Source organism: Somniosus microcephalus, chromosome 2 (assembly GCF_052327205.1).
Source record: "Somniosus microcephalus isolate GS21.2 chromosome 2, FLI_Smic_1.0, whole genome shotgun sequence".
Classification (NCBI taxonomy): domain Eukaryota; kingdom Metazoa; phylum Chordata; class Chondrichthyes; order Squaliformes; family Somniosidae; genus Somniosus; species Somniosus microcephalus.
Window position 1 is genome coordinate 158,765,246 of NC_140988.1, and position 24,016 is coordinate 158,789,261.

Here is a 24,016-nt window from a genome sequence, read left to right on the forward strand (position 1 = left end):
ATCTCCACATCCCTTGATTCCCCTAGAGTCCAAAAATCTATCTATCTCAGCCTTGAATGTACTCAAAGACTCAGCATTCACAGCCCTCTGGGGCAGAGAATTCCAAAGATTCACAACCCTCTGAGTGAATAAATTCCTCCTCATCTTGGTCTTAAATGGCCTAGCCCTTATCCTGAGACTATGCCCCGTAGTTCTAGACACTCCAGCCAGGGGAAACAACCTCCCAGCATCAACCCTGTCAATCCCCTTCAGAATCTTGTATGTTTCAATGAGATCACCTCTCATTCTTCTAAACTCCAGAGAGTATAGGCCCAATTTACTCAATCTCTCATCATAGGACAGCCCTCTCATCCCAGGAATCAATCTAGTGAACCTTCGTTGCACCGCCTCCAAGGCAAGTATATCCTACTGTTACCCCACTATTCAAAAAAGGTGGTAGAGAAAAAGCAGGGAATTATAGACCAGTAAGCCTGACATCGGTAGTGGGGAAAATGCTAGAGTCCATTATTAAAGATGTAATAGCAGAGCACTTGGAAAGCAGTGACAGGATCAGACAAAAAAAGTCAACATGGATTTACAAAAGGTAAATCGTGCTTGACTAATCTACTGGAATTTTTTGAGGATGTAACTGGTAAAATAGATAAGGGAGAACCAGTGGATGTGGTGTATTTGGACTTTCAGAAGGCTTTCGATAAGGTCCCGCATAAGAGATTAGCGTGCAAAATTAAGGCACATGGGATTGGGGGCAAGGTATTGACTTGGATAGAGAACTGGTTGGCGGACAGAAAGCAAAGAGTTGGAATAAATGGGTCATTTTCCGAGTGGCAGGCAGTGACTAGTGGGGTACCGCAGGGATTGGTCCTAGGACCCCAGCTGTTCACAATATATATTAATGATCTGGACGAGGGAATTGGATGTAATATCTCCAAATTTGCAGACGACACAAAGCTGGGTGGGAGGGTATGCTGTGAGGAGGATGTCGTGAAACTCCAGTACGATTTGGACAGGTTGGGTGATTGGGCAGAAACATGGCAAATGCACTATAATGTGGATAAATGTGAGGTTATCCATTTTGGTGGCAAAAACAGGAAGGCAGATTATTTTTTGAATGGCAATAGATTGGGAGAAGGGGAAGTGCAAAGAGACCTGGGTGTTCTTGTGCACCAGTCGCTGAAGGTAAGCATGCAGGTGCAGCAGGCGGTTAAGAAGGCAAATGGTATGTTGGCCTTCGTAGCAAGAGGGTTCGAGTACAGGAACAAGATGTCTTGCTGCAGTTGTACAGGGCCTTGGTGAGACCGCACCTTGAGTATTGTGTGCAGTTTTGGTCACCTTATCTGAGGAAGGACGTTCTTGCCATGGAAGGATTGCAGCAAAGATTCACCAGGCTGATACCTGGGATGGCAGGAATGACGTATGAGGAGAGATTGTGTCGATTGGGCTTATACTCACTGGAGTTTAGAAGAATGAGAGGGGATCTCATTGAAACTTATAAAATTCTAACAGGACTAGACAGACTAGATGCAGGAAGGATGTTTCTGATGGCTGGGGAGTCCAGAACCAGGGGTCATAGTCTAAGGATAAGGGGTAAGCCATTTAGGACTGAAATGAGGAGGAATTTCTTCACCCAGAGAGTGGTGAACCTGTGGAATTCTCTGCCACAGAGGGCGGTGGAGGCCAGTTCATTAAATATATTCAAGAAGGAGTTGGATATATTTCTTAAGGCTAAAGGGATCAAGGGATATGGGGAGAAGGCAGGGACAGGGTACTGAATTTGGATGATCAGCCATGATCTCATTGAATGGCGGAGCAGGCTCGAAGGGCCTACTCCTGCTCCTATCTTCTATGTTTCTATCCTTCCTTAGATAAGGAGAACAAAACAGTGCACAGTACTCCAGGTGTGGTCTCACCAAGGCCCTGTACAATTGTAGCAAGACTTCCTTACTCTCATACTCCAACCCCCTTGCTATAAAGGCCAACATGCCATTTGCCTTCCTTATTGCTTGCTATACCTGCATGCTAGCTGATGGGCCTCAATGAATCCGAGACTCGACGTTAACGGAGCATAGCAAGGCTTTTATTAACTCAGAAAGTAATACACATTGGAGAAGTGTCTCTCATCCAGAGATCTGCTGTACTGCTGTGAGACACGCTGGGGCTTGCTTAAGTAGGGGCCAGGTATGGGCGGAGCCCTACACACAATACAATACAGGTAAGGAAATGAAACTGAAACTAAACTAAACACAGGGAATACAGTGCCTGATGAATGGCATATTTCATCACACTAGCTTTCTGTGTTTCTTGCATGAGGACACCCAAATCTCTCTGAACACCAACATTTGAAAGTTTCTCACCATTTAAAAAATATTCTGTTTTTCTATTCTTCCTACCAAAGTGAATAACCTCACATTTCCTTACATTATACTCCATCTGCCACCTTACTGCCCACTCACTTAGTCTATCTATATCCCTTTGCAGACTTTTTGTGTTCTCCTCACAGCTTACTGTCCCAGGCGCATTTCTTCAATCTATCCGAAGGCAGACCGATTTAATGCAAGATGAGGTGAAGTTTGGTTTGAATCATAAACTGCTTTGTTCCTCAGTGCACAGAGCAGTAGCTTTGATCAGAGTCACCTAGTTCAATCAGTACAATTTATATTTGCATAAGAACACTGGCCCTAGTTTGGTGGGTTGCCTCACTTAATTTAAACAAGAGGTTTTCTAGCTAAACCATCCACATTTCTAACATTTTTGCCTCAGCGAAGGCCCTCAGAGCTTTTCCCTTAACAAAGGACGACCGCCCTTGCAGACTTGCTGCTTCAAGCCTCCCCTCTGCAGGAAGTTAGATCATTTTTCTCCTGACCCTTTCAGACTGTGAGCTGGCCAGTAGAGCTACAAATCAAACCTGCCTGGATGGAGGCCCCTTGAAATTAGCTTCCTGTAAAACTCAAAAGGGCGAAGCATTCAAATCCCTAAGGTGTGAATGTATGCTGGTAAGTATTTTAGTGAGCTCCCATTGTCTGAGGCCATCTGGCTTCTGATTTACATCCCAATTTGGGGTTGTCCTGAGCAACTAGTCCCTTTAAAACAAGATTCAACTTAGAAGCACATTTAAAAAATAACTCATATCTACAGTATATCCTTACCATGGAAAAACTGTCAACATATCCAGAAATGTGAAAACCATGTTGCGCCCTGTCACGCATTAATTTTATTCCATGTGTAACAATATAAATACAAACTACTTTCAATGCCATTGAATTAAATAGCTTAATTAAAAGGAGATTATGGATCACAGATGAAGCCTATCCTAATGTCTTTTCTCACTTAAGAAATTGCTGGAGTATTTTCCCGTGGCATTTTCTGTCAATTTCATAAATTATTTCTTTCTAAATAAGAACACACATTACTATTATTTTATACTAAATGTGTGATGAGATAACCTTGCTTAAGGAGTCCTGAATCCCACATCCAATATTAGGGTGCAATCAGTTCTATTTCTTTTGTACTAGGGTTGATTTTCTGATCTATGTGTGGAGCTGATGAGAAGTGGGTGCTGCAAGACTCAGGCCTGCCCAGTTGGAGACGGGCTGACCCCACAAGAACTTCTGGAGTCAGCCTAATTTTAGTACTTTCAGCAAGCTCTCAGTTCATGCTGGGATTGGCATGGGAACCTGCCAGATGGCTGCAGAAAATAATTTGTCAGCAGCCCTTAAAAGATGATGGGTAACTGTAAAGGGATGCAGCTACTTAAAGGTAAGCAGTCGCATCAGGGCATAAATTGTGTTACATATTTTCAAATTATGTGTCTGCTTCGGTGAAGTAGTAGGGTTGCTGCATGAGGTTGTGTTTACTCCATGGCACCCTCCCCAGAGGAGAGCTGGGCAGCATACCTGGCAGGAGGTGGCAGCCAGCTAGGCTCAACACATACGCACTAATCACAAGACTTGGGAACAGATGCCGAAGAAGATGACACAGCTTAAAGAAAAACCGCCAAGGTAAGCCTACCCAATGGCTCCATTCATCAGATACATGGTCCATGTAAAAGCCCTGTTGCACAATTTACCTGTATGATGCATGATCACTTAATGGCACCCAGGATGGGCTGCAGCTGTGGCATGCCTGTCATTGTGGATGTGCTCCTTCAGCTTACATGCTGAGATTACTTCTTTGCTTATATGGCAGCAAATATGAATGAATAAACCCAAACAGGAGGAGTGCTCAGAAATGACCTAGGAGGAGGCTATCCTGCCTATAAGAGCACTGAGGTGTTAAGAGAAGGAGAAGCCACAGGCCTTCCCACGCTATGGACTAGTACTACTCAGTTCTAATGTCTTGTCCCGTTCTCACTCACTCCCACCATAGGCACATACATACAACCACGCAACAGTAGTACCTTGCAATGTAAGGTGACTCCTGGAGTTAGCATTATAACACCACTGAACCTGCTGGTCATTATAAGGACTCTTTATACTTTGGAAAATGCAGCAGTGTAGTGGCATTGGACAATCATGCCCAACTCCTGTTGCTACTCAGTAGATGGCGCAACTGATGCCTATGCTAGAAGTGGACAGAGGCAAAAGAAAGGGTAGTGGAAATCTGCAACTCTCCCCCAAAAAGCTGTTGAGACTAGGTCAATTGGAAATTTCAAAACTGAGATTGATAGATTTTTGTTAGACAGGGATATTAAGGGTTACGGAACCAAGGTTGGTAGATGGAGTTAAGATACAGATCAGCCATGATCTAATTAAATGGCGGAACAGGCTCGAGGTGCTGAATGGTCTACTCCTGTTCCTATGTTCCTAAAGTTGAGTGTGTGGGAAACCTTGCCTGCAAATTACAGTGACAACCCAATGGTAAAGATTGGCTGTGGGTATCCTTGCAGCAGCTGGCACAGGTCAGCACCTGGTAAAATGCTGATCCACAGCTTGTGGAACCAGTTTCCCACAGTCATTGCCAGGTAGGTTTGCCAGGGCCTGGTTCGTGACGTCATGGTGGGTGCAGCCAATTTAGCTGTGGTGCCTTCTGATCTGCCTGTCATGCCTTCTTTCAGATTGTGCCACTTAAAACATGAAACTGAGGTGTACAATATGAATCCCTTTGTTTTCTCTTTGATCACTTCTGTTCTCCTTGGGTTAAGAAATCAGGTGAGTAATCTTCTCCCCAGCCTTGGTCAGTGCCACTCTGAGCTGGATGGCTGTGAGGTGAGAATTGCTCCTTAGATTTTTCACTGAGGGAGGAGTCATCCTCCATTCAACATGGTAACTTCATCGGCATGAAGGTGGTGACGTGGCTGCAATTCACACTCCAACCGAGATCTCGAGGCTGACCCAAAATTGGGGCTCAAGCCTCATCTAAATAATTGGGGCCATCTGCCGGCACCTGTCATGCTTCCACAGGCAGTTCCCTCTTCCGCGTTAACGAATTTAGGGATGCCCTGTCTTACTCAGGTTAGTGCCGTAAGTGTTGGGGAGGGGGTGGGGCGGCAGGACAGCGAGATGGGGGCTGATTGCGGCGGGAGTACTTAGGGTTTCCAATCATGGTTGGACGTATTTCTGGATGTTTAATCACGAGACATTTGATCATGTGATGTTTGATCACCTGTTGTTCAACAGAGCAACCCTGCATTCCATGAGACTTCTGGACAATCCAGGAGGGTTGGCAACCTGAGGAGTGCTGCAGAGCAGGAGGAGCACACCCGCTCCTCCTGGCTCCACATGAATTTAAAAAGAAATGACTAAAACTCACATTTTCGGTGGTGGCCGGTTTCTAGGCCGCATGCAGTGCCTGCTCCACTTCATAGGATACCATTTTCCCGAAAGGTCCTAAACTGACGTTATGCCCCTCATTTACAAACATAAGGGGCCTAAAGCTTGTTTTAGGCGGCTGCTAGGGATGCCTGAAAAATTGTCCAAACCAATTTTGGGTAGAATGGGCACAATCAGGTCCAATGTCTACCCCAGCAACCCTCCACAGTAGCTTAGCTGACAATTCAAGCCCACAGAGAAATTTGGATGCAGTCAATAAGGCACTGGACTTGGGAGAAGCCTACAGCCCTAGCCTGTTGCTTCTGGTTGTCCATAGGAAAATGGATGAAAGTGTTCGCTCTAACAAACATGGCATCAGGCACTTGATTAATGCAAGCATAAACTGCAGACTGACTGATGTTACTGATGTTCCCTGTGGCAGCCTGGAAGGAGCTGGGGGCAAGGAAGTTCCGAATTTCAATGACCGTGACTGAAACTTGCAATGCTGTTGTAGCTTTGGCAGTTGGTCGTAGGTCTTGTTGCAGGAAGTGACACAACTCTGAGTCAGTCTCCCTAGAGACGCACAGCCTCCTTATGCACTGCGCCTCAGAGAAATGGATCAGTGGTAGAGGTCCTGACAGATGCATCTTTTCACTTATGCTGGGATACATGCCCCCGTGGATTTTTAGACCCCTCATATTTAAATATCTCCCACTGCTGGTCCACTGTTTTATCTGCCATTCGCTCCAACTAATTAAACTGGGCTAGATCCCTTTTCCTCTTGCTGAAATTAACTAATTGCTAGTCCAAAACATTTATCTTTATCTATTTTCAACGTGTATCTAATTAGGTTATGAAGACTATATCCCACGTGTTCTCCTTACACAGAACACAATCTAGCACTGCACCTTCCTTGTTGAACATGCAACATACTGATTAAGGAAATAATTTCAAAAGTGTTCTAAGAACCCTTTTCCCCCTTTTTACTACAAATGTTTGTTTTACCCTAGTCTATACTTTGAACAATATTAATAGTGATGCCCTCCACAGTCTACTCCTATTAATTCAAAGTTGTTTTTTTGCTTAAAAATCAATGTGAATAATCCAGTAGTTTGAATTAAGCAATTATGATTATGAGAGGTGTTATTTGCATAATTTTAATTCAAATTAATAGATCATTTGAATTAATTTGAATTGATTCCTGGGATGAGAGAGTTGTCCTATAAGGCAAGATTGAGTAAATGAGCCTGTACTCTCTGGAGTTTAGAAGAATGAGAGGTGATCTCATTGAAACATAAGATTCTGAGGGGGATTGACAGGGTAGATGCTGAGAGGTTGTTTCCCCTGGCTGGAGTGTCTAGAACTAGCGGGCATAGTCTCAGGATAAGGGATCGGCCATTTAAGACTAAGATGAGGAGGAATGTCTTCACTCAGAGGGTTGTGAATCTTTGGAATTCTCTGCCCCAGAGGGCTGTGGGTGCTGAGTCTTTGAGTATATTCAAGGCTGAGATCGATAGATTTTTGGACTCTAGGGGAATCAAGGGATATGGAGATTGAGCGGGAAAGTGGAGTTGAGTTCAAAGATCAGCCATGATCTTATGTTTAAGAAGATTATACTGTAAACCTAATCTCTTCCACAGTTTGTTTGTCTCCCTTTTCATTTAATGTGTTTTCAACCTATCAGATGTTGAAAACACATTTCATTAGTCATAATGCACATGTACGGCTGACATGCCAATCAGAACTCAAGGTGGAAATCCACTGTCTTGAAAAATGAAATAAAAATATATGGGTTCACAGATGGTGTCACAGAGAAGAGTGGTGGAGGTTCAATTCTCTGGTTGGCTGAGTTGTCTGTGTCATGTCTCTTTTAGGTTGCAGTGCTGTTGTTGACGACAGTGTTGAGTCTGTGTTTTCAAATGCAGTTATACTGAATAACAGGACACAGACTACAGAAGTAAGTAAACAGGTCTTTAGTGATTGAGGGTCAGGGCTGAACTGAGATACACTTTGCTCCGCAGGGTTTATATACCGGTGTGGTCACCACCGGTACTACAATGTACAGGAGCCATCAAAAGTAGTCCATCACCTTAAGGTAGCCTCTTAAGGTAGTACAGGTTACATACACTACAATTCCTCCCCTTTTAGCTTAACAGTGTACACCCCAAATTAAACATTACATGGATAACATATATACAATTTACACACAAGAACTGTTCAAAGATTCAGTCTCTGAGGAGGCCTCCTGATCCAGCCCGGATAACGCCTTTCAGGGGTCTCTGGTTCTCGTTGCTGAGGTGACTCATCCACTTGATCTCCTATGGTTTTAACATCATCATATACATTCGAGTCCGAGGTAGATGCTACAGGCTCAATAAGTTCTTCAACTGGTGTCTCTGCCGTAGACATGGGGTCGACCCTTGTTCTCGATTCCACAAGTTGGTCAGCATGACGTCGTATTACGTTCTCTCCAACGTCTACCGTGTACATCAAGGGTCCTTGTCATGCACGAATTGTTCCAGGTTGCCATTTATCATCCCTATAGTCCCTGGCCAACACTGGTTGTCCTATTTCAAAACTATGAGTGGCCTTGTTATTTACATGCTGGAATTGCTTGTTTTCGACTTCCCGTCGCACATTGGGTTTTAACAAATCCAACCGGGACCGCAACCTTCTGTTATAGAACATTATGACAGGGCTTTGATTTGTCACTGCATGCGTGACATTTCGATACGCCATCAGGAAATTGTCCACCTTGTGTTGTAGTGGAATATGGTCTTCACTCATGGCCTTTATCGCCTTTTTGAACGTTTGTACAAATCTCTCGGCCAACCCATTTGTAGCCGGATGATATGGGGCAGATGTATAGTGTTTCACCCCATTCTTTTTCATGAATTTCTGGAATTCTTCTGACACGAACTGTGGTCCGTTGTCTGAACATATTTGCTCCGGCAACCCATTCCTTGCAAATATGGTTCTTAGAACTGCGATCGTCTTCTCAGAGGTAGTGGTCGACATCTTAATCACTTCTGGCCATTTAGAATGTGCGTCTACTGCTATCAAAAACATGGAATCCATGAATGGACCTGCAAAGTCGATATGCACACGTTGCCATGGGGCTGAAGGCCATTCCCACGGATGCAGCGGTGCAATTGGAGGTGCATTTTGAACTTTTTGGCACCCTGAGCAGCTTTTAGTCAGATCCTCTATTTGTTTGTCAATACCTGGCCACCACACATAAGCCCTAGCAAGGCTTTTCATCTTGGCTCCCCCCAGATGACCTTCGTGCAATTCTTTCAGAACTCTCTCCCTTAATTTAGGAGGAATAATCACCCTTGTTCCATATATCAATGTTCCTTGACATACGGACAGCTGTTCTCATCTGGCTGAGAATGCTGGTAACAGTGGTTCGCCATGTGCTGGCCATCCCTTCACTGTCAAGTCGTAGACCCAAGACAGTGTCGGGTCATTTCGGGTCTCTCTCTCAATACCCGCATTGGTGACTGGTAAGCATTCGATGATGGTCGAGTGAAATATCTCGACAGGGTCAACTGCCGGTGCCTCTTCCACTGTAGGTAGTGGCAGGCGCGACAGCCCATCAGCATTACCATGTTGCTTTGTACCTTTGAATTCAATATCATATTGATGTGCCCCTAGGAAAAGGGACCATCTCTGAAGCCTCTGCGCCGTCATTACCAGAACACCCTTCTTAGGGTTGAAAATGGAAACCAACGGCTGGTGATCTGTCAGCAGCGTAAACTTTTGGCCTTGCAGGTAATGGTTAAATTTCTTAACTCCCCACACGAGGCGGAGAGCCTCCCTATCTATCTGAGCATAGTTGCGCTCAGCGGAGGTCAATGATCTGGATGCGAAAGCGACTGGCCTTTCCGAGCCATCCGGAAGCTTATGTGAGAGCACTGCCCCGATACCATATGGAGAAGCATCACAAGCTAAGCGAATAGGCAGCGTTGGGTTAAAGTGAGCCAACACTTCCTTAGAGGGGATCAGTGCCTTGCTCTTTTGAAAAGCCCGCTTACAATCATCGCTCCACTTCCATGGTATTCCCATTTGCAAAAGAGTGTTCAGCGGGTGTAACACCGTGGATAAATTTGGAAGAAACTTGTGGTAATAGTTAACCAACCCGAGGAACGACCTCAACTGGGATACATTTTCCAGTGCAGGAGCTTTTACAACAGCTTCGATCTTGTCAGGTGACTTATGGAGCCCCTCCTGGTCAATGACGTGGCCGCAGTACGAGATTCGCTTTTGAAAGAACTCGCATTTCTGGCGATTAACTCTGAGCCCATATTCTTTCAATCTGATGAGCACCTGCTCCAAATTCGCGAGGTGATCCTTATCATTATCTCCTGTAATCAGGATGTCATCCAGGTAGCATTGTGTGCCTGGGATTCCCTGCAATACCTGCTCCATGGCCCTTTGCCAAATCGCTGGAGCCGATGCCACTCCAAAAACCAGTCTATTATACCGATATAAGCCCTTATGCGTGTTGATCGTGAGATACTGACGTGACGCTTCATCAACTTCCATCTGTAGGTACGCCTGCGCCAGGTCTATCTTAGTGAAGTGTTTCCCGCCAGACAGCGAAGTGAAGATATCTTCAATCCGCGGAAGCGGATATTGCACCGTGTGAAGAACCGGATTAACAGTGATCTTGAAATCGCCACAGATGTGAAGCTTCCCAGGTTCCCCCGGCTTGTTGCTCAACGAACGCTTCATGACAGGAACAATGGGTGTAGCCCATTCGCTCCAGTCTACCTTGGACAGTACCCCTGAACATTCTAGCCCTTCCAGCTCAGCTTCCACAGCAGGTCGTATCGCATAAGGCACCGGTCTGGCTTTGAAAAATTTTGGGTTTGCATGTTCTTCAACCTTGATGGTTGCCGTAATTCCTTTCAGTGTTCCAAGTCCCTGTTGGAACACCTCCTTAGTATTGTCTAAGATTTTGGACAGTCGTTTAGGTTTGACGTCGTCCTCCTGACAGGCATCTACAGTCAGTGCTTGTATGGAATGCCAGTCCACATTTATTCTCCGGATCCATTCCCGTCCCAGTAGTGGCGGACCTCCATCAGGTAACACATACAAGTCCATTTTCTGACTTTCTTTACCATTGTAGACCACATTTACTTTTATCTTTCCTTTGGGGTATACTATTTGCCCTGTGTATGTTTTCAATACAATCTCCGTATCCCTCAGGGGAATGTGCGAGAATAACCTTTTGTAATCTTGCTTATTCATGACCGTTAATGCCGACCCAGTGTCCAATTCCATCTTCACTTGGACTCCTGCTATCCGTAGCATGACCCAGATAGCTTGGTGGTCTGCTGTGTTACCCACATTATGTATTTTCAGACAACCCAGTTGCTTACTGCTGGAGTCTGAATCCGTCTTCTGTTCATCCGAACTGTTCTCTGTCACCTTGTGTACTTTTTTGTACTTCTCCTGCGGTGACTTTTTGCTGCTGGTCTTCTTTCCTGACCGGCATACTCTCGCTATGTGACCAAGTTTGCCACATTGCCTGCATTCTTTATCTTTGAACCAGCACTGGTTCTGGTCATGCGTTGTCCTTCCACAACGATAGCACTTTACTGTGCCCAATGCCATTTCATTGGTGCTGAATTCCAATGGCCTTTGCTGTATCTCTGCAGCGCCCCGTGCTGCTGCCTCGTGGGATGCTGCAATGCTGAAAGCTTTGTCCAACGCAAGGTCCTTTTCCTCTAGCAGTCGCTTCTGGGTTCCTTCCCTTAGGAGCCCACACACAAACTTATCTCTCAGTGCTTCTGCTAGTCCTGTTCCGAACTGGCAGTACTTTGATAACTTGCGCAGTTCTGTTAGGAATTCAGCGTTGCATTCTTTTTTAAGTTGAATTCTTTTGTAGAATTTAAATCGTTCCGCTATCAACAGCGGCGTGGGGTTTAAATGCTCCTGCAGGATAGTAACAATATCCGCGAAACTCTTCCCTACCAGTTTGTCTGGTGTTACAAGGTTCCTTAATAACCCGTACGTCTTCGCACCCATCGAGTTTAATAGGGTTAGTGCTTTCTTATCATCCGGTACCTCATTCGTTGTACAGTAAACTTCGATGCGTTCCACATAAGTGGCCCAATCTTCCACATCGTTATCAAAAGCAGTGATGTTTCCCGTTTTTGGCATCCTTGCTGAGTTTCACCTTTCCCTTCGGATATTATTATTTTTAAAAAAAAATTAAATTTAAGATGGCGGCTTATCCGCGCTTGGCGGCTTTTCCTGCGCTTGTCTTCTTCCCCCGCAGACTCAAAATGGCGATTCCCGCGCTGTTGCCGTCCACGCCTCCCAGCGGTCCTTTATTTTCCCCTGCACTGCTGCTCTTGTTCCCCGCCACTCCCGCGGTCCTTGTGGCCATAAACGCTTTTCTGGCTGCTGTGCGTCTCTGCCCCGATTGCAGTCCGGCCCCTGACACCGGCTGCGGTCGTGTTCTCCGCCCTTTTTGTCGTTTTCCCTCCCCTTCTCCCACTGACAACTCAGCCGACTTCCCCCCCCCCGTGCCGCTCGATCGGGCTTACCCGCCGCTGTCGTCGAAGGGATGCTCACTGATGTTTGACTTCATGGCCAGAAACCAACCCGGGTTCCCGATGGCCTCCCGTGCGATGCAGTGCTCAGCAGGATGATGAGGGTGGATGCCCTTGTTCGACGCCCGTTTCTGAGGACGAAGCTTCCTTTGATGCAAAACTGCCGCTAGGTAAGATCAGACTCGTCGCCACTGTTGAGTCTGTGTTTTCAAATGCAGTTATACTGAATAACAGGACACAGACTACAGAAGTAAGTAAACAGGTCTTTAGTGATTGAGGGTCAGGGCTGAACTGAGATACACTTTGCTCCGCAGGGTTTATATACCGGTGTGGTCACCACCGGTACTACAATGTACAGGAGCCATCAAAAGTAGTCCATCACCTTAAGGTATCCTCTTAAGGTAGTACAGGTTACATACACTACAGACAGCTCCTACTTCGATGACATCCCTGCAATGACAGACAGTGGTATTGGCTGCCACTCTATCTGACCATGAGCAGCTGAGGGCCCATCCTGCCTGTATTACACCAGCAATGTAATTTTTCCATAGCCGGCTTGTACGGATCTGCCCCAGCGATTAGCAAATTCTGCAGGCAGGAAGTAAAGTTGTCGATTGCCACTTTTAAACAAGTGTGCATGTGCTCGGTTTGTGTACATACAGTTTTCTCTCTGTAACTGCTGGTGCTAAAGTTGGGAACAATTTCACAGAACTGGCAGCCTTGGCATATCACTCAACCACTTCTACTCAATGAAAATTTCCTCTGCTAAGAGAAATTAACTTGAACACTCTTAACCCGGTGTTGGCCCACAAAGATACACTGCTTGCAATCTGATACAAATGGGCAGCCTCACTTAGAAAAGCTACAAAGATGGCTGGTGTAGGAAACGGAAATGTCACATTGGAGAAGCAAAGCACACATTTGGGATTGCGGTCAAAACACATTGATGAGGTAAAATAGAAGAAACTTTTCTCTGCATCCAACTGCACTACATCTGACATGGGAATACTTGATGCTGAGACTAGGTGACAAACATGGAGATATTCCTTAGCACTGACCCCCGTAACTTTGAGAAACATATACAGAATAAAAGCATAAAAACGTATTAAGGAGACAGTTTACAAGGTCAAACATGCAGAAGGAACTTTTTTTCCATTCACCATTTGAAATAAAATGATCTGAAAGAGTTTAAGATTTTGCTACAAATAGTAAACAGGGGAAACCTTCCTCGTAACCTTTGGAAAAAGGGATACTTACAGAAGCTTGGAGGTCATCCGTTTTAATGATGAGGTCATCCAGCCTTTCCCCTCTGTCCAGAACTTTTTCAATGTTCTGTGTCATGATGCCCTTTACATCATTCACCTGACCCTGCAGGTTAGATAACCTTTCAGGACCTGGATCGACGCTGTAGCTGGCCTGAAATTAAAAAGATTGACATTTCTATAGTATCTATCTCATCTCTCAGAAAGCCCTCAAAGCCCTTCATGTACAATGAATTATTTAGAAAATATGGTAACCATTTTATGCAAGGCAAGGTCCCACAAATGGCAACTAGTTGAATGACCAGTTAATCTATTTTTTTATGGTGTTGCATACATGCCAACCTATAAAACCCAGAAAAGTTGAGGAACAGGTTCAAGAATATTGGCACATCTCCCCCCAAATAATGATAAATCAAAAAACAACACACAGCCCTGAATAAAGGCCTATGACCCAAACCAATATTTCAAGGCAACTGAATACATTTTTTCTTTTTTGTTGCATTGGATTTCAGGATATTTATTGGTGCTTTAGGATCACATTCTATCATTCAATTTGTTTTTTTCTAAAAACTGAAATCCAAAGGCTTCAAATATGACTTACAAAAAGTAGTTACAATGGGAGTGCTGTGGGACATGAACTTGTCATGACTTAAACGGCAGCTCTATCCAATATTCCATCAGATGTATTATAGAGAAAAAGTGATGGACACAAGAGTGCAGTTTTTGCAATAATACATTTAGAAATTTGTGAAGGGGCCAGTGAGCTCTGATGATACAAAATGTATTTCCTATAGAGGTCTGGGGGCCATGCTCCCACAGGAAATCTATGGGGTCTTTTTAACTTTGACTGGGGTGGAAAATTACCTGTAGCAGACCAGCCGCCCATTATACACCCTGCCCAATTTACCTTTCCAGTGAAATGGGAAGGAAAAGCAGATGGGTTGTAAATAAGGCCAGTTTTCTGCTTTGCCAAAGTTGAATATTATCTTGCCTTCCTTTTTTTAAAACACCCTTGTGATGCATTTTAAAGAGCATAGGGATTCAGAAGCGCTATTTTGCAGACACGCTTTAATAATCACCAAAAAGGAGGGTGGCAATTGACAGCTATGGTGTTAGTTGAGGGAGAAATGTTGGAAAAGACATTGGGTGAACATCTCTACTCTGGCAGGAATGACGTATGAGGAGAGATTGGGTCGATTAGGCTTATATTCGCTAGAGTTTAGAAGAATGAGAGGGGATCTCATTGAAACTTATAAAATTCTAACAGGGCTAGACAGACTAGATGCAGGAAGGATGTTCCCAATGGCGGGGGAGTCCAGAACCAGGGGTCACAGTCTAAGGATAAGGGATAAGCCATTTAGGACTGAGATGCACCAGAGAGTGGTGAACCTGTGGAATTCGCTGCCACAGAAGACATAGAAATATAGAAACATAGAAGATAGGAGCAGGAGTAGGCTATTCGGCCCTTTGAGCCTGCTCCGCCATTCAATGTGATCATGGCTGATCATCCAACTTCAGTACCCGGTCCCTGCTTTCTCCCCATACCCCTTGATCCCTTTAGCCTTAAGAAATATATCCAACTCCTTCTTGAATATATTTAATGAATTGGCCTCTACTGCCTTCTGTGGTGGAGAATTCCATAGGTTCGCCACTCTCTGGGTGAAGAAATTCCTCCTCATTTCTGTCCTAAATGGCCTACCCCTTATCCTTAGACTGTGACCCCTGGTTCTGGACTCCCCGACCATTGGGAACATCCTTCCTGCATCTAGTCTGTCCAGTCCTGTCAGAATTTTATAAGTTTCAATGAGATCCCCTCTCATTCTTCTAAACTCCAGCGAGTACAAGCCCAATCGTCCCAATCTCTCCTCATACGTCATTCCTGCCATCCCAGGTATCAGCCTGGTGAATCTTCGTTGAACTCCTTCCATGGCAAGAGCATCCTTCCTCAGATAAGGTGACCAAAACTGCACACAATACTCAAGATGTGGTCTCAGTTGAGGCCAATTCATTAAATATATTCAAGAAGGAGTTAGATATATTTCTTAAGGCTAAAGGGATCAAGGGATATGGGGAGAAAGCAGGGACAGGGTACTGAATTTGGATGATCAGCCATGATCTCATTAAATGGCGGAGCAGGCTCGAGGGGCCGAATGGCCTACTCCTGCTCCTATCTTCTATGTTTCTATGTTTCAACAGCATTACCATCGCTGAATCCCCCACCATCAATATCCTGGGGGTTACCATTGACCTTAAACTTAACTGAACCAGCCACATAAATACCGTGGCAACAAGAGCAAGTTGGTTATTCTGCGGCGAGTATCTCACCTCCTGACTCCCCAAAGCCTTTCCACCATCTACAAGGCACAAGTCAGGAGTGTGATGGAATATTTTCCATTTGCCTGGATGAGTGCAGCTCCAGCAACACTCAAGAAGCTCGACACCAACCAAGACAAAGCAGCCCGCTTGATTGGCATCCCATCCACCACCTTAAACATTCACTCCCTCCACCACTGGCGTACCGTGGCTGCAGTATGTACCGTCTACAAGTTGCACTGCAGCAACTCGCCAAGGCTTCTTCGGCAGCACCTCCCAAACCCGCAACCTCTACCACCTAGGTCATCACCCTGGAGCCATGTCTCCGTAATTCCAATTACATCATATCCGTTTACATCTACTTGCGCAGCTAATTCATCCACTTTATTACGAATGCTCCTCGCATTAAGACACAAAGCATTCAGGCTTGTTTTTTTTAAACACTCTTAGTCCTTATAGAATTATTATTTACTGCAGCCCTGTTTGATTTACACCCTTGATTTCTCTGCCTTCCACTTTTGCTTTTCTCCTTCCTGTCTTTTGTTTCTATCCTTGCTTCCCTTTCCTCTGTCTCCCTGCACAGGTTCCCAACCCCCTGCCATTTTAGTTTAAACCCTCCCTGACAGCACTAGCAAACACTCCCCCTAGGACATCCATCCCGGTCCTGCCCAGGTGCAAACTGTCCAGTTTGTACTGGTCCCACCTCCCTCAGAACCGGTTCCAATGTCCCAGGAATTTGAATCCCTCCCCCTTGCACCATTCCTCTAGCCAGGGACGGTGATTAGACGCTCGCTTGTTGGAGATAGTCATTGCCCGGCACTTGTGTGGCGGGAATGTTACCTGCCACTTACTAGCCCAAGCCTAAATGTTGTCCAGGTCTTGCTGCATGCGGGAATGGACTGCTTCATTATCTGAGGAGTTGTGAATGGCACTGAATACCATGCAGTCATCAGCGAACAACCCCACCTCTGACCTTATGATGGAGGGAAGGTCATTGATGAAGCAGCTGAAGATGGTTGTGCCCAGGACACTGCCCTGAGGAACTCCTGCAGTGATTTCCTGGGGCTGTGATGATTGACCTCCAACCACCACAACCATCCTCCTTTGTGCTAGGTATGACTCCAGCCAGTGGAGCATTTTCCCCCCGATTCCCATTGACTTCAGTTTTACTAGGGCTCATTGATGCCACACTCGGTCAAATGTTGCCTTGATGTCAAGGGCAGTCACTCTCACCTGACCTCTGGAATTCAACTCCGTTGTCCATGTTTGTCCATGTAATAAGGTCTGGAGCCAAGTGGTCCTGGTGGAACCAATACTGGGCATCAATGAGCAGGTTATTGCTGAGTAAGTGCCGCTTGATAGCACTGTTGATGACACCTTCCATCACTTTGATGATGATTGAGAGTAGACTGATGGGGCAGCAATTGGCCGGATTGGGTTTGTCCTGCTTTTTGTGGACAGGACAGACCTGGGCAGTTTTCCACGTTGTCAGCTAGACGCCAGTGTTGTAGCTGTATTGGAACAGCTTGGCTCGAGGCGCGGCTAGTTCTGGAGCACAAGTCTTCAGCACGACAGCCAGGATGTTGTCGGGCCCACAGCCTTTGCTGTATCCAGTGCGCTCAGCCATTTCTCGATATCACGTGGAGTGAATCGAATTGGCTGAAGACAGGCTTCTTTGATGGTGGGGAGGAGGCCGATATCGATCATCCACTCGGCACTTCTGGCTGAAGGTGTTCGCAACCGCTTCAGCCTTCTCTTTTGCACTCACGTGCTGGGCTCCACCATCATTGAGGATGGGGATATTCATGGAGCCTCCTCCTATTAGTTGTTTAATGGTTCACCACCATTTACAACTGGATGTGGCAGGACTGCAGAGCTTTGATCTGATCTGTTGATTGTGGGATCACTTAGCCCTGTCTATAGCATGCTGCTTCCGCTTTTTAGCATGCATGTAGTCCTGTGTTGCAGCTTCCCGAGGTTGGCGCCTCATTTTTAGGTACGCCTGGTGCTGCTCCTGGCATGCTGTTTGTAGTGTATGTACCCATCTACCTTTAAGAGAACTATTGTATGTAACCGTTCACCTTTAAGAGAACTATTTTAGGTGTGGCACTACTTTGTTTGGCTTCTGTATACTGTAATACCGACGGTGACCACACCAGTATATAAGTGTTGTGCCAGGAGTTATTGGGCAGATTCGCCCTGACCTTCGAATAGTAAAGTCCTGTTTTAAGTTACTCTTGGAGTCTGTGTATTAATTAACTAAACAACCCACAGACTTTACAGTGGCGACGAGTCCGATCGTACCCTGCGGCAACGATACTTCCGAAGCAGTTAACGAGCGTCGAGAAGAGGCAACCGCCCTCGTCGTTCTGCTGGGAGAAAACTCGAGGCTGCAGCAATAGAAAGGAGGAAGAATTTAGCGACAAAGACTTCCATCAGCAACAGGCACTGACTGTCCCTTCTGCCACGGTGAGGAGTGAGCCGATCAGCAAGAGAAGCAAGGCGGCCACGGTGACTGTGAGTAAGGGAAAGTAAAAAGAATAACCAGAGGATAAGGGCTGTGCACTCGACCACGGTCGAGGGGGAAAGGAGCCGGACAGAAGTCGGGTCCAGAGGCGCTGAGACGGGGGCAGCGTGGAGCAAGGAAGCCGCGGTACTAATAGGCTGGGGGACGCAACGGCGTCGTGAGACAGCTAGACCACGACCGGCGGGAAAAGCCGGGCAGCGACCGAAGCCACGAAGCGCTGCGACCGGGAGCGTAGGCGCGGGAAGAGATAAACTCAGCCGCAGCCGGGGAGGGAAGCATCGGACTGCGAGACGGCTGGGAGAGGCGTTTGGGAGCCGAGCGAGCGGGAGAGGCAGAGCCGACCAAGGGAGACTGCGCGAGAGCCAGTCCAGCGGCTGAAACTGTTCTCCGTCAACGGGGTGTACCCAGCGCCGGTAGAGCCGAGCGAGCGGGAGAGGCAGAGCTGACCAAGGGAGACTGCGCGAGAGCCAGTCCAGCGGCTGAAACTGTTCTCTGTCAACGGGGTGTACCCAGCGCCGGTAGAGCCGAGAGAGCGGGAGAGAGACCGAGCCCGAGCAAGGGGAACTGAGCGAGAGCCAGCCCAGCGGCTGAACCTGTTCGCCGTCAACGGGGTGTACCCAGCGCCGGTTGCCCTGCCGAGAAAAGGGAAAGCCCTGAAGCCGACGCGCAGGCTGTGAACCTGAAAGCCAGCGGCCGTCGCCTGTGGGGGAAAGTGTACCCCTCCCGCTAGGGAAGAAACGCGGGAAGCCGCCATTAGGCGGGGAAGAAGACAGAAGTGGGAAACCGCCATTGAAGTGGGCGGGGAGAGAAGATAAGCGCGGGAAACTGCCAATTTCGCGGGAAAACCGCCATCTTAGAAAAAAAAAATAAGTTAAAGAAATAATTCGGGGTGTTATCAGAAAGAGAGGAAGATGCCTAAGCGTGGTAACATCAACGATTTTAATGCCGAGGTAGAAGACTGGGCCACGTACGTGGAATGCATCGAGATCTATTGTGAGGCCAATAAAATAGAAGAAGATGACAAAGCTATAACCTTGCTAAACTCGATGGGCGCGAAGACATACGGGCTCTTGAAACATCTACTATCACCAGCGAAACCGGCAGATCAGACTTTCGATGATATTGTGGCTGTTCTGAAGGATCACTTGAACCCCACACCGTTGATGTTGGCGGAACGATTCAAATTCTATGCGAGAACGCAACGGAAAGACGAAAGCAACGCAGAATACTTGGTCGAACTGCGTAGACTAGCGAAATACTGCCAGTTTGGAGGGAATCTGACAGAGGCATTGCGAGAGAAGTTCGTGTGCGGGTTGGCAAAGGAAGGAACGCAAAAGCGACTACTCGAAGAGAACGACCTTACACTTGACAGGGCTGTCCTTATTGCAGCATCGCACGAAGCCGCAGCGAAGGGAACTGCGGAAATGCAGCTAAAGACAGCAGCACTAAGTGTGGATCAAATTACCTCGACAACAACAAAATGCTATCGTTGTGGGAAGACAACACACGACCAGAACCAATGCTGGTTTAAGAACCAGGAATGTAGGAAATGTGGCAAACTGGGTCACATAGCTAAGGTATGCCGGTCAGGGAAGAAGACCAACAACCAAAGGAAGCCATCACAGGAAAAGTACAACAAGGTACACAAGGTGGCTGAGAAGAGTTCAGACGAACAGAATTCAGACTCAGACCCAAACGGCCAGGAGCTGGGTAGTCTGAGAATTCACAATGTGAGTAAGGAAGCTGACCTACAAACTATCTGGGTCATGCTAAAAATAGCTGGAATCCAAGTGAAAATGGAGTTGGACACTGGATCAGCTCTATCAGTCATAAATCGAAGGGATTACCACCGGCTATTCTCACATATACCCTTAAGAGATACCAAGTTCGTATTGCAGACATACACGGGGCATAAAGTATACCCCATGGGAAAGATAAGAGTCAAAGTGAGAGATAGGGGTAAAGAACACCCAAGAATGAACTTATACGTACTACATGAGGGAGGACCACCACTTTTAGGACGGGAGTGGATCAAGAAAATAGACATGGAATGGCACTATCTAAAAGCCATAACGAGTGAGGACTCGGTGCAGACAGTCAGCTCAGATTCTGACACGGATGACGATAAGACCAATCCAAATATGAAAGACAAGGCTGAAATGGACTTGCCGATGAAGGTTGGAAAAACGAAGGCATGCATAAAGGCTTATGCTCCAGAGAAGAACAAAGTTTCAGAGCAGAACTCCACCGAACAACGACAACCTAGTTTGACAGAAAATTCTGAGCCTGTTCAAGTTACGGACATATCCATGACGGAAGAACACCGAGCTCGGACTCAAACTTATTTCAAATTACGACAACAATTAGAACAATTGAGTTACCGTCTCGTACAAGAGATGAAAACAATGAAAAAGTTCTATGACACCGAATGGGAGAATCTGGAAAGACAACAGAAGCAGCTAGCTCAAGCAGAGAGCGACCATAGAGCCATCGTGACCAATTACCGATCACATCTCCCTTATGCTGTTCAGGAGTTAGAATATTTGCAGGAAGAAGCAAATGAAGAGGAATCTTCAGGAAGCCAGGATTTTATTCCAGTTCTTCTCTATGACTCCTTACAAGCAGAGTGAGAGAAGTTGAAAGAACAGTATGAACAGGCCCAGGCTACAATTCTGGAAGGGGTTAACTCGGCAACCTCCGAAAAGCTAGTTTCAGTGGAAGCATATGAGCAACTGAAGGTTGAACATGAGCAAGGAGTCCAAAGGCTGCAGGAAATTCTTGATGAGCTCAAGGCCAAGACAGACTCATCGGTAGAAGTTCCATCCATAGATGAGAAATTAGAGGTGAAAGACATGGCAGAACATGAAAGACAAGATGTACAAGAACTCATAAAAATATTAAAGGAAACCCAAGACAAATATGGGGCGGCAATGACCGAGTCAAGACCAGAGACTGAATCTGTGAACTGTTTCCCGCAGAGACTATATCTGTGAATTGCTTTACATGAAGTTGATTATATGTTATGTTTAATGGGGAATAAGTATGTTGTAAGCTAAAAAGGGAGGATTGTAGTGTATGTACCCGTCTACCTTTAAGAGAACTATTGTATGTAACCGTTCACCTTTAAGAGAACTATTTTAGGTGTGGCACTACTTTGTTTGGCTTCTGTATACTGTAATACCGACGGTGACCACACCAGTATATAAGTGTTGTGCCAGGAGTTATTGGGCAGATTCGCCCTGACCTTCGAATAGTAAAGTCCTGTTTTAAGTTACTCTTGGAGTCTGTGTATTAATTAACTAAACAACCCACAGACTTTACACTGTTCTACACTCTTTAGTGAACCAGGGTTGGTCCCCTGGCTTGATGGTAATGGTAGAGTGAGGAATATGCCGGGCCATGAGGTTACAGATTGTGGTGGAATACAATTCTATTGCTGCTGATGGCCCACAGCGCCTCATGGATGCCCAGCTTTAGTACGGTGGTAGTGCCACACAACATGATGGAGTGTGTCCACAGTGCGAAGATGGGACTTCGTCTCCACAATGACTGTGCGGTGGTCACTGCTACCAATACTGCCATAGACAGATGCATCTGCGACAGGTAAATTGATGAGGATGAGTTCAAGTAGATTTTTCCCTCCTGTCGATTCTCTCACCACCTGCCGCAGGCCCAGTCTGGCAGCTATATCCTTCAGGACTCGGCCAGCTCAGTCAGTAGTGGTACTACCGAGCCACTCTTGGTGATGGACATTGAAGTCCCTCACCCAGAGTACATTCTGTGCCCTTGCTACTCTCATTGCTTCTTCCAAGTGGTGTTCAACATGGAGGAGTACTGACTCATCAGCTGAGGGAGGGCGGTAGGTGGTAATCAGCAGGAGGCTTCCTTGCCCATGCTTGACCTGAAGCCATGAGACTTCATGGGGTCCGGTGGGGCTGGATTTTACCAGCCCTGAGGTGGCGGGTTTGGAGGCATGCGAGTTGTTAAAATCGCCAAAAATAGCGGGTGGGCCTGATCCCGCCTCCATCCCGCCTCCGAGCATTTTTCCCAAATGCATGTTTTCTGACCCCCTTTCCATCCCGCCTCCAAGAGGCGGGCTAGGCCATTAAGGCCCTTAAGAGCCCCTTACTTGCCTCTATAATTCCATTTTGAGGCCTTTCCGATTTTTAGACATTCCCCCCATCCTACACGCCTCCTTTGGAACACGCCAGGTAATCCTGGCGGCCTCACAAGTGGATTGCTTACTAACAGCTGCAGCTCCACCATTACAAAGGAGTTTTCACCAATGATCATTTGCAGGTGGCAGAACTTTGTTGTCTCAGGTCTGGGGGAACTTTTAGCAGGCATACTTAGTGTTGTGGAAGTTTGGAGCCTGACACCCATCTCCAGTCTGACCTCCTGGGAAACCCCTCTCCCCACCTTGACTAAGCGCTTCCTCAACTGAGACATATACCAGAAGCATGGAGACCATTTAATTCCTTTCCTCCTGGACATCAAATTCGGACAAAGACCAGCCACGGCAGCAGCAGAAGCATGAGCAACAGCAGCACCAACAGCAGGAGCATCAACAGGAACGCCAAGCTGCAAGTCACCCACCTGAAGATGCACAGGCCAGAAGGCGCCAGCGCGCGACAACATTGCTGTCCGGGATGCAAGTGACTCACTCATCTTGGCCAGATTTGCTTAGCCTGCGCAATCAAATACTTTAGTCTCGCTCCTTCTTACCAGAGCATCGACAATGGACAAGAACCTGCGGAATCCTATCACTCTGACCACCATTCTGACAATCGCAAGGCGCCCTAAGCCCTCAATGTGAAAGTTCCATTTGCGAAATGACACAGACCACAACTTCAACAGTTTGCCATCAAAACACTTTATAATACAATCACAATGATGGCTGGTCCAAAAACAAAACAACACAGCACGCAAGTGACTACCCTTGTGACTACTTGTGCTTTAACTTCCTCTTACGCGTGCTCCTACGTGGTGCTTCCCCTGTGGCTTCAGCAGATGTGGAGGCCCCTTGCTCACTCTCTTGCTGCTCCTGTCTTGACGCCTTTGGCGGGCTTCCTCTGGGGTGGCGAACCTGAGCGGGCTCGCCAACAGTCTGCTGCTTCTGCGGCTGTGCAGGGGCTGAGACGCCCATCTCAGTTGGGTGAGGACTCTGGTGGGGCTCTGACCGAGGGCTTTGCTGTGGCATGGTCATGTGAGTGCTTGGACAGGAGCCCCCACTTCCTTGTTGCCTGCCACCAACATCCCACTCATGGGTCAGTCCCACTTCAGAGCTAGCAAGTGGCTTGACAGCACCTTGCTGCACTGCAGGGGGGCCATGAGGACTCGTTTCTGCACTGGAAGTCCTACTCCAGAGAACTTGCATGAAGGTCTGGTTTGTTTGCTCAATAGCTGACCATCGCTCCTCAAGAGATGTCACTTTATTCTGAACAATGACCATGTTTTCAATACCCTGGCGACTAAGCTCCTCCATGGACGTAGCCTTCCTCTCCTCTACAGTAGCCAGCCTTACCATGGAGGTAGCCATCCTTTCCACAGAGGTTGCCATCCTTTCCATGATGATGCGTTCATACACCAATTCCTCCACAAAGG

General features: G+C 46.6%; 1 protein-coding gene across 1 annotated transcript in view; it reads right to left on the reverse strand.

Moving 5' to 3' along the window:
• LOC147123072 (vesicle-associated membrane protein 8) overlaps positions 1 to 24,016 on the reverse strand; it is a 42,015-nt gene that overhangs the window by 848 nt on the left and 17,151 nt on the right. Inside the window, exon 2 of the mRNA XM_085965081.1 lies at positions 13,568 to 13,726. Within this exon, the coding sequence (XP_085821207.1) occupies positions 13,568 to 13,726 (159 nt within the window). The remainder of the gene's footprint in view (positions 1 to 13,567; positions 13,727 to 24,016) is intronic.